The sequence below is a fragment of the Mustelus asterias genome, chromosome 4 (genome assembly GCF_964213995.1).
Source record: "Mustelus asterias chromosome 4, sMusAst1.hap1.1, whole genome shotgun sequence".
Lineage (NCBI taxonomy): Eukaryota > Metazoa > Chordata > Chondrichthyes > Carcharhiniformes > Triakidae > Mustelus > Mustelus asterias.
Genome location: NC_135804.1, coordinates 58,553,192 through 58,573,903, shown reverse-complemented (window position 1 = coordinate 58,573,903; position 20,712 = coordinate 58,553,192). Strand labels below are relative to the sequence as shown.

General features: G+C 42.8%; 1 protein-coding gene across 4 annotated transcripts in view; it reads right to left on the bottom strand.

Moving 5' to 3' along the window:
* Positions 1 to 20,712, bottom strand: part of ndrg4 (NDRG family member 4) — a 133,508-nt gene that overhangs the window by 29,109 nt on the left and 83,687 nt on the right. For all 4 annotated transcript variants that reach the window (XM_078211114.1, XM_078211113.1, XM_078211115.1 and 1 more), the window contains 7 exons: positions 15,036 to 15,156; positions 13,820 to 13,882; positions 9,064 to 9,124; positions 8,142 to 8,228; positions 7,614 to 7,670; positions 3,410 to 3,513; positions 1,157 to 1,213 (listed from right to left, as the gene is read on the bottom strand). In XM_078211114.1, the coding sequence (XP_078067240.1) occupies positions 1,157 to 1,213; positions 3,410 to 3,513; positions 7,614 to 7,670; positions 8,142 to 8,228; positions 9,064 to 9,124; positions 13,820 to 13,882; positions 15,036 to 15,156 (550 nt within the window). The remainder of the gene's footprint in view (positions 1 to 1,156; positions 1,214 to 3,409; positions 3,514 to 7,613; positions 7,671 to 8,141; positions 8,229 to 9,063; positions 9,125 to 13,819; positions 13,883 to 15,035; positions 15,157 to 20,712) is intronic.

The window sequence follows — 20,712 nt, the reverse complement described above, 5'->3', positions numbered from 1 at the left end:
GAGTGATTTCTCTCTCACAATGGGGGGCAATGATAGTGATTATTCCCTTCCTATTGGTGTCGGTGACAGAGATATTCTCCTCATGCTGGGGTCACTGACAGGGATATTCCCCTCATGCTGGGGTCAGTCACCGGGATATTCCCCTCATGCTGGGGTCACTGACAGGGATATTCCCCTCATGCTGGGGTCAGTCACCGGGATATTCCCCTCATGCTGGGGTCAGTCACAGGGATATTCCCCTCATGCTGGGGGTCAGTCACCGGGATATTCCCCTCATGCTGGGGTCAGTCACAGGGATATTCCCCTCATGCTGGGGGTCAGTCACCGGGATATTCCCCTCATGCTGGGATCAGTCACAGCGATATTCTCCTCATGCTGGCGTCACTGACAGAGATATTCCCCTCATGCTGGGGTCAGTCACAGGGATATTCCCCTCATGCTGGGGTCAATCACAGGGATATTCCCCTCATGCTGGGGTCAGTCACAGGGATATTCCCCTCATGCTGGGGGTCAGTCACCGGGATATTCCCCTCATGCTGGGGTCAGTCACAGGGATATTCCCCTCATGCTGGGGTCAGTCACCGGGATATTCCCCTCATGCTGGGGTCAGTCACCGGGATATTCCCCTCATGCTGGGGTCAGTCACAGGGATATTCCCCTCATGCTGGGGTCAGTCACAGGGATATTCCCCTCATGCTGGGGTCAGTCACAGGGATATTCCCCTCATGCTGGGGTCAGTCACCGGGATATTCCCCTCATGCTGGGGTCAGTCACAGGGATATTCCCCTCATGCTGGGGTCAGTCACAGGGATATTCCCCTCATGCTGGGGTCAGTCACAGGGATATTCCCCTCATGCTGGGGTCAGTCACAGGGATATTCCCCTCATGCTGGGGTCAGTCACAGGGATATTCCTCTCATGCTGACGTTATTAACAGAGATATTCTCCTCATGCTGGGGTCACTGACAGGGATATTCCCCCTCATGCTGGGGTCATTAGTAGAGATGTTCACACCAGGATAGAAATGGATCAGGATGTAAGAATAAGGAATATTTTCAGTATTTTGGAATTTCCGGTAATAAATGCAGTACAAAACACTGTGGCTGTCAACAGACAATGTTGGAATGGATGATAATCTAAGGCTAGAGCTTACTTACTGCAGAGTCTTGGCATTGGCCACAGTTCCAGGTCTGTTCATTTCCAAATCCCTGCGACTATGGAAAAGAAGGAAGTGTTATTATTTTTATCTATGAGTTATGGTTTGATCCATTTTGATTTCTTCAAAAGTGAACGTGGGGATGCCCTGAGACATGGATTTTGCTCTGGATGCGGCTGATGCAAAAGGGGATTAGCTTTTGCTGCGCTCTCCTCCCCTCTCCAGGGACAAAGGATCTGTTGATAACTGCCCCCCTGCAAATAATGTCAGCTTGGAGATGGTGAAACTCAACTGATGCCAGGGACTTTGAGACAAAGGTGTGAAATCACACATGCCTGGAGCAGCTGAGTGATGATCTGCAATTACACCATACAGAAATTTACAAGGACAACATGAAACCAAACAGGAAACTGGAGTGAACTGCTCCAGTCAAAGGACCAGCACAATCGGCTGAGTTGCCTCTTTACACACTGTTATTTTAGAAGATTCAACTTTGGAACAAGGGGTGCAATTTATAAATGTAAACAAAGCCACAAGCTCATTTGATGAAATATAATGGCTCTAAATGCCCATGGACCAATAACATTTCCAAGATCAGATCAAAACTTTTCCATTTTTACTATATTTTTCACTCTGGTGAAATTTGTACTCAAGGCGGGTGTGAGCCCTCAATCCTCAACCCTAACTTTAGGCCAATATTGCCTGAATGAGCTGTGTCTGTAGAAATATTTCCTGTAATGAGCGATATCTATCATGATATTAGCCTTATTGTAGCAGTATAACTTGTACTGAGGACTGTGACAGTGTTACCTGTATCGAGGAGTGACTGTGATAGCACTGTTTGTATTGAGATGAGTCTGTGAAACACTGCCCGTACTGAGTGTGACAGTGCTGCCTATATTGAGGAGTGTTTGTGACAGCATTGCCTGTACTGAGTGTCTGTGACAGTGTTACCTGTATTGAGGAGTGACAGCGATAGTGTTGCCTATATTGAAGAGTGTTTGTGATAGCATTGCCTGTACTAAAGAGTGATTGTGGCAGTGTTACTTGTATTGAGGAGTATCTGTGACAATATCGTACTGTACTGAGGAGTGTCTGTGACAGTGTTACCTCTATTGAGGAGTGTTTGTGACAGCATTGCCTGTACTGAGGAGTGTCTGTGTACAGAGTGTCTGTAACAATGTCTATTTCTCAGAAGACTAAGAAAATTTGGCATGTCAACTACAACTCTCATCAATTTTTACAGATGCACCATAGAAAACATTCTTTCTGATTATATCACAGCTTGGTATGGCTCCTGCTCTAACCAAGACAGCAAGGAACTACAAAGGATCGTGAGTGTAGCCCAGTCCATCACTCAAACCAGCCTCCCACCCATTGACACTGTCTACACTTCCCGCTGTCTCGGAAAAGCAGCCAGCAGAATTAAGGATCCCACGCACTCCACGCACTCTAGAAGTACTCTCTTCCACCTTCTTTCGTTGGGAAAAAGATACAAAAGTCTGAGGTCACGTACCAAACGACACAAGAACAGCTTCTTCCCTGCTGTCATCAGACTTTTGAATGGACCTACCTTGCATTAAGTTGATCTTTCTCTACACTCTAGCTATGACTGTAACACTACATTCTGCACTCTCTCCTTTCCTTCTCTATGAATGGTATGCTTTGTCAGTATAGTGCGCAAAAAACAATACTTTTCACTGTATACCAATACATATGACAATAATAAATCAAAACAAATGATAAATCGAGGAGCATTTGTGACAGCATTGCTTGTACTAAGGAATACTTATGGCACTGTTACCTGTATTGAGGAGTGTCTGTGACAATATCGTACTGTACTGAGGAGTGTCTGTGACAATGTTATCTGTATTGAGGAGCGTTTGTGACAGCATTGCCTGTACTGAGGAGTGTCTGTGATAGTGTTACCTGTATTGAAGAGTGTCTGTGCCAGTTTTATCTGTGTTGAGGAGTGTTTGTGACAGCATTGCCTGGAATGAAGAATGTATCGAGGAATGCTTGTGATAGCATTGCCTGTACTAAAGAATGCTTGTGGCAGTTTTATCTGTATTGAGGAGTGTCTGTAATAGCATTGCCTGTACTGAGGAGTGGCTGTGACAATGGTACCTGTACTGAGGAGAGTCTGTGACAGCATTGTACTGTAGTGAGGAGTGTCTGTGACAGCATTGTACTGTACTGGGGAGTGTCTGTGACAGCATTGTACTGTACTGAGGAGTGTCTGTGACAGTGTTACCTGTTGTACATGTTCCAGAAGAGCTGCAGATTGCTCTGGTTGACGTTAGCTGATATCTGCTGTCGGAGGCTCTGCACCAGCTCCGTATTGTTCATCAGTTCCTCCTGAGACAGGAGGTAGAAATACTGTTACACACCCTTCTAACTGCCATCTCTACCGCCTGCTTTCTCCAGTAAAGATCTCTTTCCTTCCCTCTTCTCTTGAATTCTCTGAGTACCATTGCATGGGCACAGGATGCCCTGTGGTCTCTCACTGAAGTGGGCATGCTTAGAGTATGGGACCAGTCAGCAATCAGAATCAGGTGTTTTAATTTCATTCCCCGAAGCCCTCTCCATTCTCCCAACACTGGGTCCTGGATGCTAATTGTAGCCCTTATTTGGCCATTGCGGCTCATTTGTCATTGATCTGTTTTTAGTGATGTTGACCAGGATGTCACCACACACCAGGAATCAAATTTGCAAACACAGCATGTTTACTCTTTCCAGAACTTCATCACCCAAGCCATTCGAGTGAGCACTTTCTGAATCTCTATTCAATGGAAACGCATGCGGGCAGTACGGTGGCACAGTGGTTAGCACTGCTGCATCACAGCACCAGGGTCCTGGGTTCAGTTCCAGCCTTGGGTCACTGTCTATGTGGAGTTTGCACATTCTCCCCGTGTCTGTGTGGGTTTCCTCTGGGTGCTCCAGTTTCCTCCCACAGTCCAAAGATGTGCGGGTTAGGTTGGTTGGCCATGCTAACATGACCCTGTCAGCGGGATTAGCAGCGTAAATGAGGGTTACAGGATTAGGGGCTGGGTGGGAGTGTGGTCGGTACAGACTCGATGGGCCAAATGGCCTTTTTCTGTACTGTAGGGATTACATTCTATTCTATTCTACCTGTTGAACATTGGGACTTGGATGAGTTCCAAAATGCAGAGCCATAGATATAGAGTAACAGCAGAATGAATAGAAAAGCTTTGGGGTACATTGGGGACTGGGAGTGGGGTGGAATGGGAACATTAGATTTCTGTCCTCATCAGGAGTATTTTAATCCATTTAAATCTTGCTCCACTTAAACCATTTAAATCTTGTATTCTGCTCAGTGAAGGTTGAACGCTCAAACTGAAGGCAGGTGCCACGATTGCTGAGGGCTGGAGAGGAACTTACAGTGGGAGGGGGAGGATTCAGTGGCTATGGTCATGTAGGCACCAACAACATAGGTAAGACTAGGAAAGAGGTTCTGCATTGACAGTATAAAGAGCTAGAGATTAAATTAAAAAGAACCTCAAAAGTAATAATCTCTGGATTATTACCTGAGCCATGTGCAAATTGGCATGAATGAAATTGGAGAGATGAATGGGTGGCTCAACGATTGGTGTGAGAGAAATGAGTTTTGATTCATGGGCTCTGGCACTTGTCCTGGGGAAAGTGGGACCTGTACTGTTGGGACGGTCTACATTTGGTTTGTGCTGGAGAGAATGTTCTAGCCAGCCATATAACTGGAGGGAGGGAGGGAAGGGACTTTATAGGGGAAGATTTGAGTAAATTCAAGGTATATATAAAGGTATTGGTCAAGGTAGCAAAAAAGGTTATGATAATCAGAGTATGGCAGGAAGGGACAGTAATTGCAAACTTAAGTCTGTGCCAACAGATAGGGAGATGCCGGCGTTGGACTGGGGTAAACACAGTAAGAAGTCTCACAACACCAGGTTAAAGTCCAACAGGTTTATTTGGTAGCAAAAGCCACTAGCTTTCGGAGTGCTGCCCCTTCGTCAGGTAAGTGGGAGTTCTCCCACTTACTCCCACTTACCTGACGAAGGAGCAGCGCTCCGAAAGCTAGTGGCTTTTGCTACCAAATAAACCTGTTGGACTTTAACCTGGTGTTGTGAGACTTCCAACAGACAGGGCCAGAGTTTACAAAAACAGTTTTAAAAAATGAATTAAGGGCTCTGTATCTGAATGCCCCCAGCACTCACAGTAAAACAGATGAGTGTCAGCTCAAATAGCAATTCATATATATGATCTGAAAGCCATTACAGAGATGTGGCTACAAGGAAGCCAAAGCTGGGGCCTAAATATCCAAGGGAATGTGATTTTCAGGAAGGACAGAAAGCTGAGAAAAGGTGGTGGGGTTGCTCTGTTAATTTAAAATGGCATTAGTACAATAATAAGAGATTACCTTAGTTCTAAAGATCAAGACATAGAATCAGTTTGGTGGAACAAAGAAATAGTACGGGACAGAAAACATTGGAAGTTGTTTTACGGGCCACCAAACAGCAGTGCTAATGTAAACCAGAATATAAATCAGGAAATTAGACGTGTGGTTAACAAGGGTAATACAATATTTATGTGGGATTTCAATGTACATATAGACTGGTAAATTTAATTAGTACTAATGTTGTTGAGGACAAGTTCTTGGAATGTATGCAAGGTGGTTTTCTACAGCAGTATGTTGAGCAGCAGCAAGGGAATGGCCTATTTTGGATCTAGTACTGTAGAATAAAAAAGGGACTAATTAGTAATCTTATTGTAAAGGAGCTTTTAGAAAAGAGTGACCATAATATAATTGAATTTTACAAAGTTTGAAAGTAATGTAGTTCAATTCTAAACAAAGGAAACTAAAACTGTATGAGGAGCAAATTGGCTATGGTAGTCTAGGGAACTAAGTAAAAAGGTATGATGGTAGATAAGCAATGCTAACGATTAAAGAACTAATACAAGTTTTACAACAAAAATACTTTCCTTTAATGCACAAAAACTCAGCAAAGAAAGTGTTCCAACTGTGACCAACAAAAAAAATCAAAGATTGCATCATATCAAAGAAAGAGGTGTGTAAAGATAAGCCTGAGAATTGGGAGCAATTTAGAATTCTGCAAAGGAGGACCAAGAAAAAGATTAAGGGCTAATAAAACATGAGAATAAACTAGCAAGAAACACAAGAATGGACTGTAAAAGCTTCTATGGACATGTAAAAAGGCAAAGATTTGCAAAAACAAATGTGGGTCCAATACAGCAGAGTAAGGAGAATTTATAATGGGAAATAAAGAAATGGGAGAGAAACTAAAGGAGGGAAATGCTAAAAACCTCTCAAAAATTATAGAAAATCAAGGGACTAGTGTAAATGAGGAACTGCAAGATATTAATGTTGGTTAAAAAAAAGCTAGAGAAATTAATGAAACTTAAAATGATAAATCCCCTGGACCTAATAATGATCTCCATCTCAGAGTGTTGAAAGAGGTAGCTGTAGATATAGTAGATGCATTTGTAGTCATCTTTCAAAATTCTATAGACTCTGGAATGGTTCCTAGTGATTGAAAGATAGCAAATGTAAGCCCATTATTTAAGAAAAGAGGGAGAGAGAAAACTGGGAACTACAGATCTGTTAGTGTGACATCAGTAGTAGGGAAAATGCTAGAAGCTATAATAAAGCGTGTGATAACAAGATGTTCAAAAATAATGGTAGGATTGAGCAGAGTTAACATGGATTTATGAAAGGAAAATCCTATTAAATAAATCTATTGGGGTGGAACTTAACCGGCTCTCTCTGCCCATCGATCATGTCCGATTTCTCAGCTCTCGCGATTTTACGAAAACCAGATTTCCAGCGAGGTCAGCCGCTCGCCGGAAATGGGAGAGGCTCAATCATTTATTTAAATATATTGTAATATTCATTTGCATGTCTTTAGTGAGTCCGTGCTCAATCGTCTGGGCTCACTTGCCTTTATGGCCTTGCCGGGAGAGATTCTCTCCAGTGACGAAAACACCTGCTCCCCACGAACAGGAAACAGTCATGTTGCCCCCTGAAACTCCCTCACCATGATTTACCAATCTGCTGGCAAACTTGCCCTTGGTGCCTGCCTCCCTGACTTCCGCCACTTTAAGTCAGGCATCATGACCTGCAGCATGATGAAATCCGAAAGTTAAAATTACCTGGGTCTTAAACCTAGGCCAGCCATTGTATTTTCCACTTGCTCTCCGCATACCCCCATTCCCCATCGTAGTTTTTGTTTTCCACAGTGAAATATATCATTTAAAACAATTGATTTTAACCAAAATCAGCAACTCTCACTCCAAAAGAGCAAAAGTTGACAAACCTGTGTCTGGACCAACACCTTTCAAACTGTTCCATTTTTATTGTAATAGGATGATGAAGCTTTTCTATTAGGTTATCAGCTGACACTGAAGGGCACTAAGCCACTGTTCCCCATGAAATATCTGCTTACCTGGCTGCAGAGATGCGATAGGACGGTGTCAGGGAGTGAACTGGTCAGACCCGAAAGCTGTCAGCAAACAAACAGAAGAGAAATGAACTACACTCCACTTTTTCCAGTCTCCTTAAGGAAGATATTCCCCACTCACACACCTAAACAAGCTAAAATTGCAGACAGGCCTCAAATCTGAATTTCCTACTCCTCTATATTGACAACTGAAAAAAAACATTCATTCAGACTCGTTGAGTGTGAAGGGCCTCATAAAATTTACCGTTACATATAAAATTATCTGAACTGTGGGTGTAACATCTTTGGGTATCCATTATTGAATATGTTAACTGTTGAACTTTTCATTAGATTCAAGATTGCAACACACTCCCAAGTATATCCATATCCATATACATAAACTATCTGAAGTCCTTGTTTAGGTTCCAATTATTGAGACAAATTCAGAATTCCCCAACCCCTTCTTTCCAGCCCAACTTGGTCAATGACCATGTTGATGATTAGCAACAATACTAGTTGGTTGTAAGCACTTACCTTTGTTGCCGCCCAGTCAATCCAGCCCTTTCCACAGGGGTCAATATTGATGAGGACCATCCCTTCTACCATATCCGGGAAAATCAACTGAAAGAGCAGACAGTTTAGTGAATCCAGCATGTCAGAGAGAGGCTAGCGCAAGAGGGAGAGGCCAGCGTGAGAGGGAGGTATGAGTTTGACTGAATTAGTCATGCGTAAACTAAGAACAAAATTAGCAACAGTACAAATGAGTGAATTAATCTATTTACCTGAAATTCTTTTGTCTGTTTTTAAAAAAGGGGACAAGCCACTTAAAATGATCAGAATTTTATACAAAAACATCTATTACTAGTACCATGTAGCATGATTTCAACTGGTACATTGCAGGGTAGAAGGGTAGCTATATAATTCAGTAGGCTAACCTGCCATTGTTTTATTGAGATAGAAAAGATCATTTAAAAAGCAGAATGTGACAAAAATGCCAGTGAACCAGTTAGTATCTTAGTGAGAAAGCTTAATGGCTCAGGTGATGAGATGGATTCTCATCAGAACTCTAACCCATAACCATAGGAAAGAAGAATGTTTCCAGCTCCATAAACTCAATATGTGTTCAACACAGACGAGAACAGTTGGTAGTGTGTAACTACAGGATAAACAGAGTGAATAGTGACTATCCTTTTCAAACAGGGTATCAGCCCTCCCCTTGATGAGTCCGTTGGTGAATATAGTGTCCTATACTCAGCAGTATAGAACAGAAAAGACATAGGTTCAATCCTCAATTTCTCCCAAACTCATTAATCTCAATCAGAGCAGTGGTACTCGGTCTTTAACTAGCTGTGGGAAGGGATGGAACAAATAAACAACTATAATTTAAACTTTAACTGAATTTTGCAATTCCCTGGAGCCTGAAACTCCATCAACAAAGCAATGGTTAGACACTCACAGCAAACTTGGCGAGGATATAGGCTCCGGCTCCCACTCCGATCCCAACAACACTTTTAAATCTACATTGAAATAAGACAACACGTTAAAGTTCAAATAAATCCTGTGAAACAGCTGTATAACTTAATCTGCCCTATCTGTATACATCCAAGATTGAACGTGGGATGACCAGGCCAACACCCAGCGGACATCCGGGCTGCATACCATTGCTGGCATGCAACCCATGCACCATGTATGTTTGAACTCAATCCAGCATAGCCATGGAGAGGAACCAAACTGGACCTATCCACCACACCAACCTCAACAAGTATCTTTGACAAGTAAAAATATTATATCCTTTTCCTTTTGCTTCCCCACCCCCTCACTTCATTCCATCCAATTTTACTCTAGCAACTTTCCCTTTGTGCCTCTCCTACCCAAGAAAATAATTCAAATCACTGTGGGTGGGAATTCTTGTTCTGATGGCAATTTCCATCACGATATGCAGATCCAGAAGCACCAGTGTTAGCAACAGAATTACAGTAGGAGGAGTGCTGAGGGGAGGCAACCTGGACCATGTTGGCACTGTATAGATCATTAGTTAGGCCACAACTTGAATGCTGTGCGCAGTTCTGGTCAGTTCATTACAGAAAGGATGTAATTGCACAGGAGAGGGTACATAGGAGATTTACAAGGATGTTGCCAGGACTGGAAAATTGCAGCTACGAGGGAAGACTGGATCGACTGGGGTTGTTCATCTTGGATCAGAGGAGGCTGAGGAGAGATTTGATTGATGTGTACAAAATTGTGAGAGACCTGGATAAAGAGATGATTGAAGCTTTCAAGACAGTTAGCTTTCCCCTCCAGAACATTCATTCACTTGTGAATTTGGTCTGCCCACTTCATCCACTGGTACTTTCTCCCAGCTTTGAGCATCTCACTTTGTCCATTCTTCTTGCTTCTCAGTTAAATCCTTGTTCTCTATCAGCCACCCAAGTATCATAAAATTATTCTCACCAATATATCTTCACCGCTGTCCTCCCTAGGCTTCTGCAATGAACAACTTCTCATTGTTGTCATTTCAACCTCCATTTCAATTTATCATGTTCTATCTCTTCTCAGTTCACTGCCATCCTATTATCGCTTAACTTTGCTCTCCATAAAAATTCCCTAATCAATATTCTCAACTGCCCCCTTGACCTTGTGATGACCTTGCTATTCCTATCGTATTAATTAAATATGAGACCATTTTTGATCACTTTCTAGTATCATCCTCCACTGTCAATCCTCTTTTGCTTCCCAAACCTGCTTTCTTCTGTATCCACTCCTGGAAACAACTCTCTCCCAATTCACTTTTAACAGTAATTGCAAGGTCCCAGCTGTTTAGTCTTTGGCCTTCTGGTCATCGTTGCATTTCTGCAGCTACCAATCTACTCAACTAATCTAAACCTCTATCTTTGATGCTCTGTCACTATTAAACCGCTACTATCTCTCATGGTGGTCATTTCCCCTGTTTACATCCCTTACATCCCGTTCCTTATGGAACACGGACCTGAACAAATATGGTGGACAACTAACATAGAAACATAGAAGATAGGAGCAGGAGGAGGCCATTTGGCCCTTCAAGCCTGCTCCACCATTCATTATGATCAAGGCTGATTATCCAACTCAATAGCCTAATCCTGCTTTTTCCCCATAACCTTTGATCCCATTCGCCCCAAGTGCTATATCCAGCCGTCTCTTGAATACATTCAATCTTTTGGCATTAACTACTTCCTGTGGTAATGAATTCCACAGGCTCACCACTCCTTGGATGAAGAAATGTTTCCTCAGCTCCTTCCTAAATGGCCTACCCTGAATCCTCAGACTGACCCCTGGTAGATCACCAGTAGTTCTGGTTGGACAACATAAATCAACTACCAGGTCCTGCTCTGCTCTGTTAAAACTGCTCACTATTCCAGGATTATCCTGGAATGTAAAACTAACTGCAAGCTGCTTTTCTTTATTGCAGTCTGCCTTATTAATCTCTTTTGCTCTGTTCTATCCACCTTTGCTTCCAACAACATACAAGTAGTTCCTGGATTTCTTTGACACTAAGATTGAGCTGATCAGCTACCTCTGCTGTTTTCTGTAGCTGACCGGGCCAAAAGAAGATTCCCCAGTGCTCTAGCCCTGAACTAGCACCTAGTTTCTCTCCTATCTTCCCTCATGACCTCACTAATTTCACTTGTCGCTGAGACCCACCTTCTGCTCCCTCAATCTTATTCTCACAAAAATGCTAACCATGCAATTTCCATTCCTGGCTTCCACAAACAGTTGTCTGTCCTCACGTACTCTCCCATTCTCCAAATCTGCCATCGTCACTCTTCTCCTCAAAAAAATCCCTTTCACCCTTTTGACCTCACAAATTACTGTTCATTCTCCAATCTCCTTTTCCTCTCAAAAGTCCAACATCAATGTTGTCTCCCAAATTCATGCCCCACTTTCCTGATTTCATTTTTAGCTATCCAGTCACAGCTAGAGAATCACCTGCAATGCTTTATCTTCCCACTCCCAAGCAGTTACCTCTAATATCCCCTAAGAATCTATCCTCGATCCTCACATCCATTTGTCATCTGCATGCTTCCCTTCAATTATACCATCAGAAAACACAGCATTAGTTTCCATGAGTACACTGGCAACACTCAGCTCGACCTCACTAACACCTCTCTTGCCTCCTCTACCTTCTCTAAACTTTCAGACTGATTGTCCAACATCCAGTACTGATAAACTATAGCCTTCAGTGCTCACCCTAAACTCCATTCTCTAGCTACTGACTCTGTACTTCACCCAGAACTGCTTCAAGCTGAATGAGACATTTGTACAGTGGTGTCAAATTTGTCCCAAGATGAGCTTTTGACAACATCCATACCATCTACTGTCATCTTGGTTATATTGTCTAACAACATCCCCGCATCAGCTCATCTTTTGTGGAAGCTTTCTGGCCTAGCACCCTCCCTCTCTTTGTAATTTCCTCCACCCTTACAGCAATCTGAGATATCTGCCTTTCTCTAATTCTGATCTTTTGTGCATTCCCAATCCATCACTGGCAGCTGTATCTTCAGATACTAAGGCCCCAAGCTCTGGAATTCCCAACAAAAATTTCTCTGCCTCCTTTTCTCCTTTAATGTGCTTCTTAAAACCTTGACGATGCTTTTGGTCATCTGCCCTAATATTTCCTATGTGAATCAGTGCTAAATTATGTTTGATAACATTGCTGGCCAACTGTTTCGTGATGTCTTACTACATTCAAGATGCTTCTTAAGTTTCCAAAATGGCAGGGAGGCCATTCACAAACACATTTGACTGGAATCAGAGGTGCCAGGCTTCCCAATTCAAACTCTCCCAAATTTGATGTTACTCCCCTGTTGGGGTGGCGATGCTGGTGAGATCATAGATTTAATCATCAAGATAATTTGAGTTTTGTAATGCTTTAGTTTTCAAGAGGATGTGATAAAGACGGTGCCATAAGAACTGTATTTAACTATTTTATTTATTTCAGAAAAACCAAGGGGCGCGATTTTCCAGCCACGCGTGCCACAAGACTGGAAATTCTCGTCTGAGGTCAACGGACCTTTACATGGTCCGCTGAATTTTCTGTCCCACTTGCTACAATTCCCACAGAGCGTGGGGTGGAAAATCTTCAGCCAAGGTATATGTAGCAAGATAAGTAATTGGAATTAAGGTATAAATCAGCCACGATTAAACAGAACAACAAAACAAGTTCAAACAGCTGAATTACCTATTCCTGATACTATTTTCTATGAGACGGTCCTATGTGAAATACCTACCATAAAACTTTGAAAATGAGCCACATACCGAGATATTAATTTTTCATTTAACCCAATTCCTGGTGAAAAATAATTCAATACAAAAGGGCCATTATGGAAATTATCCCAGAGCAGGAATTACTGAAGGATGGAGGCTCCCTATGTTCAGTTCCTAACCTGTACAAATCAAATGGGTCAGGAGTTGGGAAAAGGGGAGGAACACCAAATATGCGGAGTTTCAATTGGGAAGCCTGGCACCTCTGATTCCAGTTGAATGCGTTTGTGCATGCCCTCCCTGCCATTTTGGAGACTTAAGAAGCCGCTTAGCACCTGAAAAAGGTGTATTTATTTGGTTCTTTTTCTGAGTTATAGTGGGGTTTTTTCAAGAATCTGGGTGCTTAACAACATTTAGGGGTATTTGTAAACCCTAAAAATAGGCAGATGCAGGTTGGGTTGGAAGTCAAGATGTCAAAAACTGAATCCAAACCTGAACCCAGCCACTTCCAGTTAGAGATGTTATGAGAGTGAACAACTAACATGGTCACATGAGGCAGGGTTGGCAATTTAAGTATTATAATGAGACAGTATGACTCAAACTTATCTACCATTTTAAAGTTTAGTTCCAATTGGCTGAATTTTATGGGCCTTAGGAATCCCAGCAGCGAAAAGAAAGTGAAAACTGCTGCATCCAGGAGGTTACAGTCTTTCTGTTTACCTGCTAGATCCAGTTTATTTCTTCACCAACACCCCGTAATACTTCCCATCCCCCGCAAACCAATCCAACTTTGCTGTCTCTAGCGTCCTATCTGCCTCTAATGTTTGATCTCCCCAATTTAGAACCTCTTGATCTCCGACACTGGCTTTCCTGATGTTGCTTGGTGGCTCCACACTCAACAATGTACAATGTTCATCAGGTGCATAGCGTATAGTTAGTGTTTATTAGGAGACAGTTAATATAGGACAACTCACCCAAAGTGCTGAACGACACTTGGCAACATGGCAGCCAGCTGGTCCATGGTAGGGAACTGGTACCTGAGTAAAGGGCCCAGCACACAAAAGCAATTAATGAAGGAAAGACCCTTCCATATATCAAATGGCATTAGAGAGTGGAGGCAACATAATAAACAACAGTGTATCACAAAGATAATAAATGTTGGCAGCCAAAGAGTTATAGGCATGGGGGTGTGGGTAGGGATAGAATTTCTGCAAAACATTCCCCTGAACTCCTGCCGTAACTGGCAGAAACAGCTTAAATGACCATCACTGCTTTTTACTGAGTCATCCACTGATCTTACTGTGTGACATTGGGATAACCTCACCCTACAAAAATCTTACCACATGGTGCAGGGCAGCACACATTTCCAACTGCATATTGCAAGATTCAAAAGCTGTAGTTCACTAACCCCTGTGATCCCTTGTGTGCTTAGAAACAGATTACCCAGCAATGGCAAATGGGAGGGCATGCCACGTACAGAGGCAATGCTTGACCAGGCAGATAGAGCAGCCATTTATATGGGCACTCAGTTTACAATCTATTGGGTATAAAAAGTGACAGTCATTGAATAATTACAAATTCGTAATCTAATATACATATTTTACATGGAAAGATGGGGACCATTTTTATATTAATCGACAGCAACCTAATCAAAGGGTTCAAACAGTTTATATCTAAAACAATGTTAGTAGATGGCAACACCATCATTTCTGAGTTCCCCTTCAAGTTACACATCATCCTGATCCGTTCATATATCCTCATTCCTTCATCAGTGCTGGGTCAAAATCCTGGAACTTCCAATCTAACAGAAATGCAGGAGGGCTTTCGCCCCAGGAACTGTTCAAGAAGGCCCACCACCACCTTCTCAAGTGTATTTAGGTTGGGTAATAAATGCCAGGTCTTGCCCACGACACTCCCATTCCAAGAATTAATATAAATAAAGGATTCTGTCATGGGTTACAAGCAGGTATCAAATTAAAGGGTTCAGGGCATACATACAGAATAATGGAGACTCCAGAGGAAGTTACTGGCTGGAATCTAACTGAGTGGAATGTATGATACAAAAACTAGAGAGAGAGACACATTCGGGCTGTTTTGAACTGTGACCAGACTCCAACTATTATTTACTGTGGGACTGAGTAAACAATTCTAAGCTGATGCAAATTGATATGATAAGCCAGTGGGACTCACCCTGAAGGGAACTGTGAGGCGTTCATCTGCTGGCCTGGAGCATCCACATGGCACACAACAAAGTGCTTGGTGATTTCCTGCATGTCTTCAAAGTTGAAGAATGTATTGAAGCAAAGTTTATCTGAAAAAAGGAAGTCAATGATGGTTTACCATTGGCAGTTCCAGAGGGTACCAGGAGACTGAAAGCAGCACCTGGTCAGTAATGTGGACCAGAAGAAGCAAGACCAGTACAATCAGTAACTCCATACTTGTTTTCATACAACTGCAGCTCTCGCTGTACCACAGCAAGCAGGTTGAACCCCAAGAATTCTTCCCTCCCACAACTGCATTTAATCCCAAAGTTCTCCCGTATCTTTTTTAAAGTTTATTTATTAGACACAAGTAGGCTTACATGAACACTGCAATGAAGTTACTGTGAAAATCCGCTACTTGCCACACTCTGGTGCCTGTTCAGGTACACGGAGGTGCCAATGCACCTAACCAGCACATCTTTCGGACTGTAGGAGGAAACTGGAGCAACCGGAGGAAACCCATGCAGACATGTGGAGAACATGCAGATTCCACACAGACAGTGACCCAAGCTGGGAATCAAACCTGGGTCCTTCCCTGACGCTGTGAGACAGCGTTGCTAACCAGTGTGCCATCGTGCCGCCCTATCTCAGTTGGTAAATCAAACTCTAGATGTATTGTAGCGCAATGGTAGCATCTCTGCATCTGAGCCAAAAACTCTGGGTTCAGGTCACAAGAACACAACATGAAATAGGAGCAGGAGGAGACCATTTGGTCTATAAGCTTGCTCCACCATTCAATACTATTATGGCTGATCTTGGGCTTCAACTCCACTTCCTGTCTGTTCCCCATATCTTTTGATTCATCGAGCAACCAAAAATCTGTCTATCTCAGTCTTAAGTGTATTCAATAATAGAGCATCCCATGAATGGCGAAAAAAACCCTCAGGCAGAGAATTCCAAAGATTCACAACCCTTTGAGTGAAGTAGTTTCTTCTCATCTCAGTCCTAAATGACCTGCCTTTTATCCTCAGACTGTGCTCCCTGTGTTAAGTAACTTTTTATGTCTCCAAAATGGCAGGCAGACAGGACGCAAACATATATAACCAGACTCAAGAGGTGCCAGGCTTCCCAATCATACGTATATATGCAGGAGTTAATATTTCCTTATGCGGCTCATTCTCAAAGGTCTTAGTTACAGCCTTCCGGTCTCAACGTCAAATTCAACAACTTCAGATGATTAGCTCTACCCCACCTCGACCGCTTTGTTTTCATTTTATTTAATTTTTAACTGTTCTTTACCTTTTCTTTGTTTATTGTCTTTCTTTATTTTTCTTTTCCCCCCATTTTATGTCCCCTTTCTTTACCTTTCTCACCCTGTGTTTCCCCTTTTTCTCCATTTTACCCCCCTCCCACCCATCTCCCCCTCCTCCCACATCTTCATCTGTCACAGCTTACCCTCGGATTTCAGCTTCTCTGCCGTTTGGCCATTCGCACCTTCTATTCCCTCTATGGACTGCCATTAGCAGCCTTTCCCCTGGTTTCTGTGGCTATAACTCATCTTTCATTCCCTCCCCCTGCAGTATAGATATCTCCCGCTTTCTATGCCTTTTAGCTTTGACAAAGGGTTGTCTGGACTCGAAACGTCAGCTTTTTTCTCTCCTCACAGATGCTGTCAGACCTGCTGAGATTTTCCAACATTTTCTCTTTTGGTTTCAGATTCCAGCAGCCGCAGTAATTTGCTTTTATCTTATAATGTGGTAATTCACATAGGACCGTCTCATAGAAAATAAAATCGGAATTGGTGATTCAGCCCTTTGAGTTTGTTTCATTGTTCTATTTAACCTTGGGTGGCTGATTTGAACCTTAACTCAATTTACTTTCTTTGCTCTATACACCTTGACTATTCTGAAGTAAAATAAAATAGTTAAATATAGTTATTATAGCACTATCTTTATCACATCATCTTGAACATTTAAGCATTACAAAGCTAAAGTTATTTTGATGATTAAATCTATGATCTCACCAGCACCACCTGAAACAACAACCTTTAACATAGTGAAAAAACAAGACATCTGATGTCCTTTGGGGGGGGGGGGGGGGGGGGGGTGCGGTCAGCCTGCTGGAAAGATCAGCACTGCCGTGGGCGTGGAGGGGGGTTAACTGTCAGGGGGTGGGGTTGGAGATTGCGGCAGGCTGGGAGGGGATGGGGGTCAGGTCCAGGAGTGGTCGGGGCCAGCATTTGGGCTGTGGGATGGGTGGGAGGGGCAAAGAGCCAACATTGCGGGGGTCGTGGGGCTAGCCAGCGATTGAGCAGGCCAGCAATCGGGAGGCCATCTGTGCGGGGCCACTGCGTATCTGCCGATCTCAGCACTGACAGATCGGCCCATGCACAGTAGCCCACTCAGTGCGCTGATTTCAGCCTTTCCAGCGGGAATAGGCCCCGTCCCTGAAATTTAATGATATTCACGCTCGTGGCCTCTGCAGTGCGGGAGATTCTTGTTTGAACTCCAACTGAAAAAACCAACATGAATCACTCCAATTTTCATATGAATTCGACACTTAGAATTTTTTGGGGTGAATTCCGCCCTCTGTGTCTGTGCCAGTACATAGAAGCAACCACAGACAGAGACTACGACAGCACCTTCCAAACATGCGACATTTACCACATCAAAGGACAACGATAACAAGGGTGCAAGTGAACACCACCACCTGCAAGGTCCCAGCCAAGTCACACACCATCCTGACTTGGAAATATATCATTGCCCAAAACCATGGAACTCACTGACTAACAACACAGTAGATGTACCTTCAGTAATCTGAGTGCAGCAGTTCATGAAGGGGCGGCACATCACTATCAGCTTGAGGGCAATTAGGAATGGGCAATAAATACTGGCCTTGGCAACAATGTCTGCATCCCTTGAATGAATAAAAACGGAGAGCAAGATCACCTGTAGCAGGAAGATATAAACCTCTGATTGCTGTTGTCAGACTGATCCTTTTCACTGTACCCTGTTACTGAACCCAGCACACCACTGACTGATATATCTTATTAAGTAAATTAATTTTGTACTTGAATTTCCTACTTAAGACTTGGCTCTGACTGCAATCCTGATCTTCCAACCTATCTATAGAGATTTCAAGGTGACCTCTACTGGCTCCACAAATACCAGTTCAGCCGCATTAAAAAAATAAAACGCAGACTTATTATCTGTAGAAACAGCAATTAAGAACAACTCCCATTGGCTTCATGACCTTGGTCCGTCATTTCCACAATCCTTCAATGAGTTACACTCCTCACAATAGCAGCCAGTCTCAAACAGCAGCAGCTCTTCATGCTCTGCATCTTAATAAACCTCTGCACCAAAGCAGTTTAAAGCAACATTTTCGGACTTGCAAAACAGGAGTTGTGCTTTCTAAAATACACAAACACATATATACAGTAGAGAAAGCTAGGAACAGACTGAGAGACCCATCAGCTGGAGTGAAGTGGATGGCACCATTTTAAAAATTTATTCACATGATTTGGGCAATACTAGCAAGGCCATTATTTACTGCCATCCCTAATTGCCCTTTAATTGGTACAACTGAGTGGCTTGCTGGACCATTTCGGAGGGCAGTTAAGGAGGGTTTGGATGTAAAATGGCCTATCAGCTAGACTGGGTAAGAAAGGCAGATTTCAATCCCTTTGTTCGTTATCGCATCCTCTTTCCATGTCTCAATAAAAGCTTGCACTTATTTAGCAGCTTTAATGTAATAAAATGTCCCAAGGCACTTCACAGCGGCACTCTAAAACAAACAATGACACCAAACTGCATTGTGACATATTTGGGCAGATGGTCAATGATGTGGTCAAGGATGTAGATTTTGAGCAGCATCTTAAGAAAGTCAGCCACATTGCTGTGGATCTGGAGTCACATGTAGGCCAGACCGGGAAGAACAGCAGATTTCCTTCCCATTAGTGAACCAGATGGGTTTTTATGACAAATGGCCAATGAGACTTTTAATTCCAGATTTTTATTGAATTCAAATTTCAACATCTTCCCGGGGGATTTTGAAACCGAGTCCCCAGAGCCCATGGGTCTTTGGATTACTAGTCCAGTGACAAAACCACTGCGCCATGCCTCTGTTGGGGGAGGCAATGACCTAGTGGTATCATTGGTAGGCTATTAATCTAGAAGCTCAGCTAATGTTCTGGGGACCCAGATTCGAATCCCACCATGGCAAATGATGGAATTTGAATTCAATAAAAATCTGGAATTAAGAATCTATTGATAACCATGAAACTGTTGTTGATTGTTGTAAAAACTCATCTGGCTCACTAATGTCCTTTAGGGAAGGAAATCTGCTGTCCTTACCTGATCTGGCTTACATGTGACTCCAGAGACACATGCTAGCAATAGGGACCAGATGTGATGGCCTTTACCAGTGGGACTGGAGGATAGGTGGTCAGCGGCATGGGCAGTGATAGGCTGAAGGATTAAACGGGAGTTGAAGGGAAATTCATATAAGCGGGGCGGCGGGGAGGGCGCAATAACATATGCGATAAGGATGCAGAATTTGTCCATTTGAACATCAGCTCATTTGGTATTTCCTTGGCTCTTAGCAGTTCACAAGTCTGACTTTTGTTGTGACTACCTTGGATTTGAACTTGACCTTACAGTTATGTCAGATCCTGCATCTGAGAACTGTTAATTAAAGCACCAGACTCTATCTACATGATTTTGCTATGTGATTCTCCTTCCCTGTGCGGGAAGTGTTTACCTTCCAATAATAAGCTGAGATTAGTAACATTATATGTGCTAACCTATATCTCTCTGCTTTATTGTACACAAACTCAAAACCCTATTGGACTGTGCCATACACCTGCTCCTATACTAGGCACAATTTTAGAAATAGACCTCATTCTATTATCATGGATATGTGTGAAAGATGGAATCATTGAGATGCAATTTTAATGGGTTTGATTCAGTGATATCACATATTTTAAATGTACATTGTGTGTAATATCCACTTAGTTTTATAACGATCTCAATCTTTGGGGAGCAATTCAGTTACAGGTTCCAATGAGCTTTTCTGGATCTTACTGCAGTTGAGACTGTTAGAAGTAATTCCATAGTTATAAATACAAATATTGGTTTCATAAAAGGTGCAAGATCAAATGCCTGCTCCATTAATGCGAGACTATGTCATTCTTCCTTCAGTTATTCTCAAAGAAGGGCGAGATGGAACTGTTCTTGAATGTCAGCTACATAGCTGATTGCTGATTCAGGAGCCTCACACATCTGGTGAGTTGGCCTGACGTGATTCACATGGGGGCAGTTTTTTCACTTTTAAGGTCATTGATTTCCACCTCAGTACCGCTGTCAGTGCCCACAGCAAATGCAGCAAATTTCCCTCTGGTGGCAGCACTTAGATTTCATTCAGGAGAATGTCTTAGAAAATGAAGCTAGGCAAGTGGTTGAAGTAGTGTTGGGGGTTGGGGGGGGGGGGGGGGGGGAAGTGGTTTGGGGGGAATCATTTGGGAGATAATGAGTATTAGATTTACTATCATTATAGAAACGGATAAAGATAGAACCGGAGTAAACGTTCTAAATTAGGGGAAGACAAATTTTACAAAGCTGAGAAGTGAGCTGGCAAATGTAGACTGGATATAGCTATTAGAAGGA